This window comes from Mytilus californianus, unplaced genomic scaffold (genome assembly GCF_021869535.1).
Source record: "Mytilus californianus isolate M0D057914Y unplaced genomic scaffold, xbMytCali1.0.p SCAF_7, whole genome shotgun sequence".
NCBI lineage: Eukaryota > Metazoa > Mollusca > Bivalvia > Mytilida > Mytilidae > Mytilus > Mytilus californianus.
In genome coordinates this window covers 66,551,824-66,566,326 of record NW_026262723.1, presented here as the reverse complement: position 1 = coordinate 66,566,326, position 14,503 = coordinate 66,551,824, and the positions used below count along the sequence as shown (strand labels likewise).

Below are 14,503 nucleotides of genomic sequence, written 5' to 3'. Positions count from 1 at the left end.
TAGAGTTATGCCCCTTTATAAATGGAAAAATTGCAAAATTTTTATTTTCTTCTGAATATCAAGTAATTTTTAAAATTGGAGTTATCTTCCTTTGTCCATGATTATTACAAAATACATGTATGTTATTTACATAATGCACCAGAGTTTCATATTTGAATATAATATATATACTACAGGCCAGGTTGATAAGTACAGAATTGCAAATAGTCATTGTTATTATTAAAAATTACTCAGTGATGAAATTGTTCTCTAAACACTCAAAACAGAATGATTTGCAAGAATTATATCTAAACAATTACAATTCTAAATGCAATTATTTAATTTAATCCCTCCTTGACCTTAATTAAATTAGATTCCAAATATCGAAATTAATACCCCTAATTGTTATTTTGATAATTAAATATTTGTGTGTCCATGCTGTTGGTCGCATGTTTGACTTGTGTATCCTTGGAAGGATATACTATATCATACAAATCTTGCATACTTTAGTTTATTGTTAACTAGATTTTACAAGTTGGTAATTGAATTTGATTGTATATTTGACCAATTTTACACCTGGGGTAAGTCTTAAATTAATTACACAAAATTACTTCTTTTACCTGATTAAACATTAGAACTCAGATGTTTATTGGTTGTCTATACTGTCAAATATCTTAAAAGAGTGGAGATATTTGTATGATAAAGCAAAATATTAGGATATATGTATAAAAAGTAAGTAGGATATTTTTGAAAATTTGTAAAGGGGACTGAGAAGCTTTGGCATATAGATTCATATAGGGAAAAACTCAATAATTGTACTTTGAAAATAAACTTGATATGTTATTTTTTGGTGTTGTTTGGTAGGTGTTTTATCGACATATATCCCAAACATCTCTGTTTATCAATATTTGATAAGTATGAATCTTCTGCACACACTTTGAGTATATACTGCATATGATTATATAGATGCTATATACTACTGCTATGTCAAACTTGAACAAATAACTGTTCACATTTAAGTCTATATTTTGATTTAACACTAAAATGGCCATCATAGAAATAGCTTTCCATCTAACTGGTACAGAAGTTCATGGGACCAATGGACCTAAAATTGGAGTCCTGTCATTTAGAACTGTCAACACTCAGCCCAGTCAGGGCTAGACAGTCTTGACACTTGTCCATCATTTGGGACTGTTAGATGGTAACCTAGATAGGTGTAAATGTTTTCATTCATTCTTTTTTATTAGGATGCTGTACAAATTAAATTCTTTGTACATGTATGGATATTCTTTAGAACAGCTTTGCTTTTCTTTGTACATGTATGGATATTCTTTAGAACAGCTTTGCTTTTCTTTGTACATGTATGGATATCCTTTAGAAAAGCTTTGCTTTTCTTTGTACATGTATGGATATTCTTTAGAACAGCTTTGCTTTTCTTTGTACATGTATGGATATCCTTTAGAAAAGCTTTGCTTTTCTTTGTACATGTATGGATATTCTTTAGAACAGCTTTGCTTTTCTTTGTACATGTATGGATATCCTTTAGAACAGCTTTGCTTTTCTTTGTACATGTATGGATATCTTTTAGAACTTTGCCTTTAGTGTCGTATGCTAGTAGTCATTAGTCCCAAACCGAAATCTAATGAAAATTGGTTCAGGCAAGTGAAAAGAGTGTGTCAAATTGAGTTCAACAAACCTAGAACAGGTCAGAGACTGAGATTGCTCTGAGATTCGATACTGTAGCCTTATTGGGTCTTGCGACAGGACAGTCCCAAGCCCTAGCATGTCACCCAAAAGGCTGTCAGGATGTCCTAAAAATATCAGACTAACCTAGACCCGAAAACAGTTTTGATGCAAACCAAACTCATACCATGAATAGAGTGATTGGCTAACATAAAAGAGAGGCAAAAGATACCAAAGGGATATTCAAACTCATACGATGAAAAACAAACTGACTGTTAATGTCATGACAAAAAACAAACTGACTGTTAATGCCATAGCAAAAAACAAACTGACTGTTAATGCCATGACAAAAAACAAAAACGACCAAAAGACAAACAGTACACAAAATACAAGAAAGAAAACTAGAATTAAATCTATGGAAAAAATATATTTAATATTAAAATAATGTGCAATGTATTTTCTATTTTCAGATATAGCAGATGGTGATATTAAATCCATGTTAGATGTCTTATGGCTTATTATACTTAATTACGGGATACATAATATAAGTAAGTCATATAGTCAGTCAGTCATTTATAATTATATGAATGTTAGAAAATAGTCACATACTATAAGTAGATTTTTTTTGGTTTATATTTTTCCTTTGAAAGTAGATTTTTTTAATTTGATTTTATAAGATGGACTCCTTTGGACCATTCCTATTTGACAGATTATACATGTTATAGGTGATGTGAAGAATATATAAAGTTTAAAAACATGATATTTGTAGCAAAAAACAAAAATGCAAAAAGTGATAGTGAGTAGAATCATAGCAGACTGAAATAAACTGAGTTCCATAAAACTACATTTGACAGTTCAAAACAAAATGCTGTGTTAAATAAAAAACCATTAGAATTATGATTATATCTTATTAAAGAATGTGCCAGCATACAAAATTAGATATTGGAAAAGATTAATGATTCCATGGAAATTTATGTAGAATCTTCAAACTAAATAATAACTTTTTTCCGATTTATTTTGAAGGAACCACACAAGTAGATAATTTCATTAAAGGTACAATTGTCCTTTTGCTAATATCCTTACCAATAAATCTCAAGAACCTTTGAATTATAGACATAATATAGATATAACCCCTTCTCCAGTATAATTTACAATTTCTGATAATGGTTTATTGGGATAATCTCTTCCTTGAGGTTGTGACTTTATTTACTTTAAATTACTGCCCAAACATACTGTCTAACAATTCATTTTTCAGATCCTGGTTTTATTTACTGGGTGTATGTTTACTTCTTGATTTGTTTACTTACAATTACAGCTATTTTAACTTTGTAACTGTTTTTAAGAAGAACAAATTTTTCTTCTTGAAAGATTTTATAAGTTGTTGTCTTAGAAATAATTGTACTATAATGTATAAGCCTGTGAGAATTTCATGGTTTGAGATAAGTCTGACTGATGAATTTTTAATCTTTGAATTTAGGCAGGCAATAATTGTCAAAAAATAGCAGCAGTATTTTGATGACAATTTTAGAACAGCTGTAACATCTTTCCTCCCAAAATCTGTTTTATTTATACTGTTTATTCTAGGTGCATATTGTGATGATTTTAACACAAGTAAGTGTTGGGTGTGTCACCCGGAAAATAGAATGTATATTGTATAATGTCACAGAGTTATCTCCCATTATTGCACTTTAACTTGAAATTGTTATACATCAACAGCAAAAACATGCACTATGTATCTTCATCTATTATTTACTTTAATATTTATTTATTGGTATTTCAATCTATCATGAGCACATTTTTGAAGGAACTTGCATCTTTGTCATTTGGTCTCTGGAGGATAGTTGTCTCGATGGCAATCATACCACATCTTCTCATTTTTTTATTGCATGAATGGTGTTGTTTGAATTTTTACCAAGCATTCCAACAAGGATTAATTCTATTATTGCTTCATAGTTTTTTTGTAAATGGAAAGAAAATGTAATAAATTGTAAAATGACAATTTATTAGTATATATAGATAGAGTCGAGAAAATGATAAATGAGAAGTTTCATTTCACAGTTAAGGTATTATACTATATTTATGCACACCAGGAACCAGAACTGAATATCAGAAATAAATAGGAATTTATAATTTAATCATGATGAGATTTAGACAGGATATTCTATTATAAAATCATGATTTAGATCATGGATGTAGAAGTATTAGTAATTAATGTATATTTTTAAAAAATGCTTGTAGAACTTAAAAGAGCTTAATATGTATAAAAGTATAAATATATACAGGTTTTTGCTGACAATTATATTAATATCTGCAAATTATACAAAAGATGCAGAGCTTATAAAGACATATATATTATTACAAAGTTTTTAGTAATAAAATAGCTACTTGATGATGACGTACAGTAGTTTTGCAATAAAAAGAGCTCTCGTTTGTTAATAATTTGATAGTAGATTGATTTAGGGCATTTTGACATGACAGACCCTTTCATATGATAATAACAACAAATAAATAATCCACAACTAATTTTTTTGGACAATGACACACTGTAGGAAAATTAAACACCTAATTTTATACCATTCCCACAGTCCTTTTAAAACATTAACAAGGGTTGATAACTCCTTTGTTCTACAAAAGATCTATTCACACTTCTATACAAAAGGACATAGGAAAGATTCACCAAAGATAAATGTCATATTTAAAAGAGGATTAAATAACGATCGTCAGGACAGTCTGAATTTGAAATGCTTACTTATATATTAGGTTTTATTTAGGTCTATTTTTTTTTAATGAGCGAATGACATACACAAGTACTCAGTCTGAAAATGAGAGTTACTTATCATTTTAATAGATATCCTATAAGCATTTAAATTATTTTTTGTAAGGATGGCTTGGATTCTTTTCAGTTTAGTTTATTTTTATCATCATGATTTTTTTATATTTCAGTACAAATTTTAAATAGTGTTAAAAAGTATATATTACATGATCTCAAAATTTTCAAAACGTTAGAAGTGTACAGTATTTGCTTTCATCATCTGCAAATTTTTTTAGATAATAAAATTCAGTATGTAACCTCTTTAGAAATCTATCAGGATTAATTGAACTTTTTTCCTTGGTTTATAAGGTATGATATACTGCTGTGATGCGCATTAAAAGAACTTACTGTAACTTGTCAAAAGATTTTATTATGAATAATCAAGATATAACGTAAACGTCAGACATTAACAAAAAATGTCAGTTAAAAGCTGGTAAACTAACAAACTAAAGTTTTTCATACCTCAAACGAAAACATTTTTCTTATCAAATAAACATTTATAAACACAATATTTGGAAGAAGATGATTGAAGTTTGACAAAATAAATTCTAAAATTTCCAGTTGGAATAAATTTCCAAATAACTTCAGGATTTACTATCCCAAATTTTGTCCTTAAAATTAAGCTAGGTTTGTTGAACTTCTCGTTGTATGAGAGACCTTTAACAAAACACTTGAGTTTATGGTCAAAATAAAATTACAACGATCAAGTGCTTTGTAGTGTTTATACAGAAATAGCTATCACAATTATAATGTCCGTCAAAGGCTTTGATTTTATTGCTTGACTGAGATTATACCAATATCAAATCATATTGACCATACACTGTTAGGAATTCCACCTTATTGCAGTTTTAAATTTAAAGTCAATATTTGAAATATATATTGATTTTCCTGATCCCGTTATATACTTAGTAATACAGGTCTTGTACCTATCCTATGATTTCTTAATACAGACATTGTAAAAATATTTTATTTTGGAATTGTAAGGTGATATGTACATAAGAAATCTGATTTAATGAATAATTTAAGATATAAGGTGGTATTATATTAAATCTAAAATCATACAAGATGTGGAAATGTATTGATTCGATAAGTCAAATTAAGAGAAATTCATCGTTGAGTACGTCCAATAAGAATACAACTGGGAGAATTGTTAGGAAATGCTAATAGATTGCTTTATGACATGAGAATGGGATATCTTTTAGTGATATTCCATCTTTTTTTAATGTACAAGAATTCTTTTTTTATAGATTTTCCAATTATCAGTTTTGTTCACATGTGTTTTTTGGAAGCTCTGCTGTAAAGTTGAATCCAAAGCAGTGGATGATACTGTTTCCATGCAAATTACATTTTTGACCCATTAACCATATTAATTTGTAATTGGTATTCTTCAAGACCTATTTTCACCAATTTTTTTAGCTTTAATTGTCATATTAATTCAGATAATAACCTACAAAAAAAACTCCAGAAAAATTGTCATTTATTAATGGTAGTCAGCCAAAATTGACTTACAAGAGTAATAAGTAATCTACTATTGCAACAATCACAATTTGACAGATGCAAAAGTTTTATTTTAGTGTAGAGCTAAGGAAAAACAATTCACATTAACTTGATGGAAGCCCTAAGTAATATACCGTTTAAAAATTACCCAATAGTTTTGATATCATTCTGAAAAATTCAGAAATTTACATTTCTTCTGTTGGTTTAAACATATAGTTTTAAAGGTTAAGATGTAAATTATGGGAGTCAATCTTTAACTAAACAAATTAAATGGTTTTGTTTAATTCAAATAATTCATGTGAATTGAACAGTAAAATAATTGTAAATAAATAATTAATTTTATATAATAAACAATTGTATCTTAATTTGGACAGATCAGTAAACAAATTCTTTACAAATTTAAAAGTTTTAAAATTTTTGTTCATTCGATGAATGGTATGGCACAAGTCCCAACATATTCCTTTTCCCACTCCAGAGAATCTTGTCTTGTTAAAAATTCACAGGTATAAATTATTTAGTATTTATTGGTAAAATATTAGAAATAAAATGTATAGTAAACTTATTTGAATTTTATGTGTTGACTATTTTTCTGTATTGAAAGGTATGAATTTGAATGAGGCCATCATGTTTACTTATAAGTCTTTTTATGTGCACATTATTGTAGCCAATAAGATATATGTGTTGTTAAAAGCTGGATTGATGTAGAAATAAACCAGGATTTGGTGTATTTACAGGGAGAAATGCACATCAAAGATCAGTAGGAATTGGCAAGAAACTATTATTGGAATGGTGTCAACGACAGCTAGATACAGATTTTGATTCTAGAAATACACTCACATATAAGTAAGTATGGTGTTTTCGTAATGAGAACATAACCTGGAGTTTCAATTATTTAGACACAATTCTTATTGTAATCTTGAACTGTATACTATTTTGATGGATGGATGAGTGAAATGATGATGGGATTGATGTTTTTATTATCTTAAGTTACAATTATAATTAGAATTCTAAGTCTTATAAGAGGGTGTGGATGGGGTTTACAGAATAGAGAATATTTGGCCAATACTACAGAATAATGGTCCAAAAAAATAAAGAATGGAGAAGAGGTAAAACAAAAAAATGAATAATGGGTGAAATTGATAAAGAATAATGGTTTGAACAATTAAAGAATACAGAATTGAAGGACACCCCTCCAGACCCTCTTATAAAATAACTGATCTTTGCTACAGACTTCAAATACTGATACCTCTAACATATACAGGTCCTAGAAAAGACTCTTAGTGTTATCAACCTTAACCCTGTCTCTCTTCTTTATCTTACTATGATATTAGAACCTAACCATGGTCTTACCATAACCATAAACTTTAAACACCGGGTCTGTATTTCACAAAAGATGGTACGACTAAATCTTAAGTAACTAGACAAATTATTACTGGTTGAAATACATTTTGAGTATGAAATTTACAGTAACATGTTGAAAAGATGGTTGGTTTTAGAAAAGAATAGCACTTTTTACAAACCTGTTTTACAAATATTCTATGATGGTTAGCTTGATTGATGTGAAAAGCTATAGAAGTAAGGGATGTTCCAGAAAAATTCTTTTGGGGTCTTTGAGGACATATTTATATTTCTTACATCTGTCTGTTTGCCTTGTAAGCACAACTGTACCTAAATGGCTAGACAGAAATTGACGAGTTTAATCACAGGTCTAGTTAAAATTCTTGAATGAGTGATGGGGGGAATTACCCTTGAAGAAAACTGGAAGACCCCCTTCTTATACTTTCCTATTACAGTCATAAAAATACCCAATAAAATCAATCACTTTTATATCATGAAAGAAATTTTGTTATATATGATTTGATATTAAATCCATACCTTTTCTGTTGATTCATATCTCAAACTGTTTGCAGTATAACACTGCTATTTTAAACCTAACTATATTGCTAGTAATAAGTGCTTTGACTAATATTGGCTTGAAACTAGTAATTAAAATTTTGCCCCTTATTGTGACACCATGCAGAGATACATAATTTTAAAATCCTTTTTATTACTAAAAGATATTTAAATACATAAAAACATTTACAATATGATTCATTATAAGGAATGATAATCCATAACTTGAGTCCAATTGTATTGTACATGCAGTGCAGCTGCATGTTAAAACACATTTGATTGTGAAACTAAAAAAGAAAATGTATTGCCATTAGAAAATAATGCATATTTAATAGTGTGAATCATTATAAAGCAGTTTCTACATTTTGTATAATAAATATAATACAAACAAGTCTAAATTGAAAACAACATTCAAACCTATGATTGCATTGGATAAAAACCGCAATTTTTATACGTGTGCATGCAAAACAAATTTCTTGGTAGAGGGGTCTAAATACTGCACAAACAACATATAAATATAATATATCTATATATAAATGCAGATTTGAGAACTTAAGCATCTGTTGAACTGAAAAATAAAATTTTGTTCTGTTCATCCAAAAGTGTAGATCCACAACCCTTCTTAAATCCAGAAAATCACTTTGGACAACAAATTCATAAAGTGCTATTTTTCAATTCCTACACCAGTAAAAAACAAAACATTAAAATTGTGTAGATCTAGGAAGTGGATATTTCACGTCTAATTTAACTTTTTGACCACATTGATTTCCCATAGCCAAACAGGGGCCCTCAATGTTGTTGAAAAAAGGGACAGACACATCTTTATCCCATCAAACAGAATAAGAAATTAAACTTGCATAAACTCTTCATCAGCAAGTAGGTTATGCATCTTTCAATTATTTTGTTGGTAACTTTAAATTCAGTGGTTTCCAAAGCCATAACATGAACTTTTGTATTTGTCACACTACAGGGTACTGAACTGAAGATAACTGTGAAAAAAATATACATGTTAAGCTATGACAGATTTGAGATACATTTGAAGTTGTTTATGAATCTTGTAATGATAAAAACCCAGTACTTTTAAAGAAGTGAATCAAATATCATTAGTCTTTAATACATACACACATCTTTTGACTTTTCGAAACACAATTGAGTAATGTGCACACAAAAATTTTGAATGCTTGTAAATCTTATCCTGCTCCCTTATACAAGTAAAAGAAATCTATCTGGTTTCATTTTCTTGTGTTCATTATGTAAAACATTTTCAAGTGCATTCCAGTTTGATATTCAAACGAGATAAGATCAAATTTTTACTGTTACATTTGGTGAATTTTTAAACATAAACCTTAAATTAGTTTAAATGTTACAGTTTACTATTGAATTCAAACGGTAGTATTGAATAGGCAAGTGTTTTCCTGGCGTGATTACATGATTTGCCGACAGATGACGCATTTTATATTTCAATATATTAAATTTCAACATGCAATTTTCTTTGTATATAATTATATTATTTAAAATTTCTTTTAAAGTTCAATTTCCTAATGTTAGTTATCAATAAGGTTGATGATTATCGATATATATTATTTAAAGGTGGTATTTATCATTTTAGTACCAGGTAATTTATGGCTGAAAGGAGGCTGTCTTTTACTACCCTACATAATAGAAAGATTTTCCTTTTCAATGAACACAGTCAAAAATGCTTCTGTGTGTAAAAGAGATAAATTGGTCCTTACCTGTAAGATCTTTCAGACTTATTTGTCCTGAAAGTTTGATGGAAGAAAGAGTTTAAAAAAATAGAATTAGCGGACAAAATTAATACTTTCAGCTATAATTTGATATGATGCAATGTATTTTTAACACATTTATTGGCCACTTAGCTTTAAATAATAATATTTTGATGGGAAAGAAAAAAGTACCATTAAAGAAGGGAATTAGGGTTGAAAAGCTAAGGTATATACCAGTTTGGATGGGAGTACTAGCCTGATGGTAGCTAGTATATAGTAACTAAGATATATTGTCAAAATGGTCCAGTGGATGTGTCAGGGAAAGTGTGTGACTTTATCAGCATATTCAAATGGAGGACTGTTGGATCAATATTGGGATTATCAATTATGAAATATTTCATGGTCTGCTGAGATTGATAATTTACAATACTAATTAAAGTCAAATCTGGTTATTGTTCAATAATGTAAACATTGCATTCAACATACTCAATTATCTTTTCAAACTGTTGAATAATTCTGTGGTAAATCAGATAGAAATTGATTTAAAATTTTAAATCACTATAAGTGTATTTTTCATAATGAAGAGATATCCTATTTTTAGCAAGTAAACAATTTAAAAAAATTGCAAAATTAGCAATACGTTTTTTTGGTTAAATTTATTAAAATGTAATGAATCTGTTATACTATGTGTTTTTGAATGAATATTATATATAACAAAAACACCAATATGGACAGGTTTATGGTATTGCCTCCATCATCTTGTGGAAGCATGCTTTCTTTTAGAAAGAATTGGTGTGGTTTTGATCCCTTTGTCCCCCAATTTAGAATAATCTGTCAGTGTTGGGTATGTCAAGTTTTCTTCAGACTGTTTCCATAAATGCTTTACCTTATAAAGAATCTGCTTTAGTGTGTGGATCTAGTTCTGGTTCAAAGTAAGGGTCATATTTATTTCGCATCAGCATGGATCTTATCCTGAATATGAAAGATTACATGTTGTAGATTGAATGTCTTTTCATTCATCCATCGAGTTTTATGATGATGAGACTACCATTTATTATATCGTACATATACAATGTTGTGTCTGCTTTTTTTTGTGACCTGCCAAAAAAAAATTGCCTTTCTTCCTGTTTCGCACAAATGAATTTTAAAATTCACTGGGAATCAACATATATTTACATTAGAATAAATCATAGTTTACAATGTTGTCTGAACATAAGTAGTTTTTGTATCATTTTAAAATTTATATGACTGTCAGATGATAAAAATTCAAGTTGACATAAAATTTCTTATCAACACTTTTCACTTCAAAGTCAAATGTATTTCACCTTATATCTAAGTAAAATATTGTACTTTAATTTTGAAGTGTTCTAAATGGCGATCCAATTGAAAACATTCTTTCAAAAAACTTTCTGACATTAGAGGCCTGGAAAGTAATACAAAACATTAGGACAAATATATAAGTTTCTTTATTGTATATTTAAAGAACCTGATCAAATATTTGTATGAGGGGATTTTAACATTTTTGTGTGTTGTTGCATTTAAAACACACTGAAATCATGAATGAACATGTTGAAAAAGTTAGGAGTGTGTTTATAATTATTTAATTTACAAGCTTTTTATTATTTTTTTTATTAATTTTAAATGTATTTGCACTGAAAAAATGATTAAATGAGTTATAGGAAGTGGTTTATTTTATATATATACCTGTTTTGTTACATGATAGTAAAATATATAACATACAATTAATATAGATATCCCTCTCAAATTTTCTTCTTTTTCTGTAACTTGATTTTTATTGTATTTTTCTCTATTGGCACTTTATAAACAGGTCTTTTGTAAAAGGTGCAGGTTTTGGTCTCATACAATTCTATTTTTACATACTTCTTTCAGGAAGGATTTGTATACTATATAGTCATAGGATCAAATTTACCATCTCATCTTTAGGTCTCTGGTGGATAGTTGTATCATTGGAAATTATACATCTTCCTATTTTTACACAATATAATAAATTCTCCAATTGAAATATTGAACCTTATCCAAAGAATTTAAAAATAAGGTACATTGCGAAAAGAGAAGGTTGATAAAAAAAGACCTGATGAATAATTAATTGCATATAAATACTTTTAATTCAAAGGACAACCATAGAAGTTCAAACAGATCGCATAATATCAATAAAAATGCATATAAGGTTACATACTCCTGGGGTAGAAAATTTGTAATTCATAATATGAAATTAAGGTAATGTATGATGTATGACTGTAAAGCCATCGTATATACATTCATTCATATATAAGTATTGTGATATGATAATAAGGTCTACCATATCCTTTTGTCCAGTCTTTAACTTTGTGAATGCACTTGTAGAGTGTTAATTTCACTTAAGTGAGTTAAGCCTTCATAATATGCTAATAAGATAAACCTTAAGAATTTTTAATAAAATAAAAAATTGTCAAAAGCTGTTTACAATGCAAGCGTTCACTTGTTAATGTTTTTATTTGGGATCAAGTCATGTTTGATCATTGGATAATATTTGTTTAATTTTCTGTGTAATTTACACACCTAGTAAGTTAAGCAAGTGTGATTATAAATATTTTAGTCTGGTACACAATTTAAAAAATTAAAAAAAATTATTGACTACCGTAAATAGTTTGAACAGGATTTTTCATGCAAAATGTTTGCACAGTTTAACTGCATGTTATTTTTTCCACTGTAGAGTCCCAGCCAAGCCACTCTGAAGTACTAAACTAAATATTCTATGGTTTTATTTGCTCCTGTACTAAATGTGCTCTACATTATATGGACATTTAAGGGCATACAATACAGTTTTGATCCCATGGTGAATTTTTGACAAAAGTTTGCATACAAGCTATTTTTCACTTAGTAAATTCAAATATGTAATAAAAAATATACCTTCATGTGCTACTTTTAGAAATAAATGGGGTCGAAATTTCAGACATTTACTGAAAATTCCAGTTTCTCTGACATTTCAATCCTTTGGAAAGACATATTTAACTTTTTTGTTTCAAAAGATAAACGCAAGCAGAGTTATGTAAAAGCATCTGGAATATCTTCTCTACATAAGTGTGCTTTGAATTTGTGTAACAATTCTTTGGAAATTATTAATTTTTATCAAATTTTCATGATTTTTTGTCAAAGAACGTCATTTTTTGCTGTATATTTATCTAATTTTAAAAAAAACATCAGTGATTTGTTCATAAAAATTGGCACAATGAATCTTCATACATAATCAAGTCAAATGTCATTTTTAAAAAGAAGGGTCCATGAACTCTTTTTCAAGTTAAATCAGTCTGAATGATAAAAATCAGTCGAAAATGCATCTTTTCCTGATATGTCACAATAACATTTTACGTTAGCAATGTCATTACCTCCCCTGTAACTGTATCGTATGCCCTTCACAAACAACAATCAATCAATCAATCAGTTAACCAAATATATACGTGTTTCAAAACATGACAAAAGTTAAATTAAATAATGTTTTGTGTATTTGTCTTACAGCCTATGTACTGGTGACTGGTTTATTAAATTACTGAAGAAATATTCCAGTGTTTCTGCCATTGCTACAGAGGTATGTATTATGACTACTTGTCTGCTAAATGAAAATAACAATGCATAAATTTTATGCATGCAATGCCCTTTTATGGATTTACCTTCCTCAGGATTGCTTAAAGCCGAATATTTGAAAGCCAAGGATGTATAAGTACAGAAACAATTAAAAAGATGCTGTAAATTTGTTATCATTTATTGGATACCAATTTTCTATGCCAATGCTTTTTATATAATATAACATATGAATTGATAAACATTGATAAACTGAAAATGCTATATTTTTCTTCATTCCATCCTTTATATCCCTTATTCTACCTCTTAATTTTGTGCAAATGAAACCTAGATATACAAAAGGTCTCCCCTGAACTATAAGGAAAATGAGATATGGTATATAAACAATTTTTTATCAGTGTAGCATCTTATATAAGGAAACTAATGTACTGGTTATACCTTTTAACTTTTTTTTTTAATGGAAGAATGAATTTCTTAAGATTCAATGATGCACATGTAATACATTAATATTTTTTTTCATAACAACATTTCATTTATTGTATTTCAGGATAAAGCTGAGCAGTTGAAGATTCTTTTAGATTCAATAGAAAAACAGTATTCAATTAAAAGCAGTATTATAAAGTAAGCCTTCTCAAAGCTTTCTTTACAAATTGACTGAATATAATGAGCATGTAAAATTTGAGTAATATAATCAAACTTAATGATACATACAATTCATGTTCAAATAGATTTAATTCTGGAACTTTTATTGATATTTTTATGTATTTCAGACTTGGTAAATTTCTTATCACAGCATTTTAGAAAAAAGATAAAACGTCTAGCATACTCTCTAAATTAAGTAAAATCGACTGTTCTTTGATCAAAGGAAATATTTTTGATCTCTTCATATATAAGTTTATAGTTTGCTATGTGAAAATCTTAAGATTGAATCCTAGTAAGAATGGTATATCATAACACAGCATAGCTTATAATCATTTGCCATTAACACCAAATATACCAAATCATAAAAAACATAAAAAACATAAAGATATCACAAAAAAATAAAAATAAACATTTAAGAATAAGATACCACAAAAGACAGGCAATATCCAGTTTCATGACATGGGACAGGAACTTGAACTGTGTGTGTTTTCACTTACAAAGGTTTTGATATTTTAATAATTTTATTTCATTAACTAAACTTAACCTCTTGAAAACACTTATAGTAGTATATAAATGATAATTTTGATTATTTTACAGTGCCTCAGACATTGTAGATGGTACAGTAGATGAACATACTCTGATGATCTTTGTTTCCCTCTTACAGAGAAAGGTAAAGTCATTATATGATATATTT

General features: G+C 28.4%; 1 protein-coding gene across 6 annotated transcripts in view; it reads left to right on the top strand.

Moving 5' to 3' along the window:
- The window catches only part of LOC127708540 (uncharacterized), a 36,485-nt gene that overhangs the window by 8,442 nt on the left and 13,540 nt on the right, over positions 1–14,503 (top strand). For 5 of the 6 annotated variants that reach the window (XM_052213443.1, XM_052213441.1, XM_052213437.1 and 2 more), the window contains exons 4-9: positions 2,133–2,210; positions 3,247–3,273; positions 6,706–6,814; positions 13,105–13,174; positions 13,715–13,788; positions 14,407–14,479. In XM_052213443.1, coding sequence (XP_052069403.1) covers positions 2,133–2,210; positions 3,247–3,273; positions 6,706–6,814; positions 13,105–13,174; positions 13,715–13,788; positions 14,407–14,479 — 431 coding nt within the window. The remainder of the gene's footprint in view (positions 1–2,132; positions 2,211–3,246; positions 3,274–6,705; positions 6,815–13,104; positions 13,175–13,714; positions 13,789–14,406; positions 14,480–14,503) is intronic. The other variant, XM_052213440.1, reaches the window with a different exon arrangement.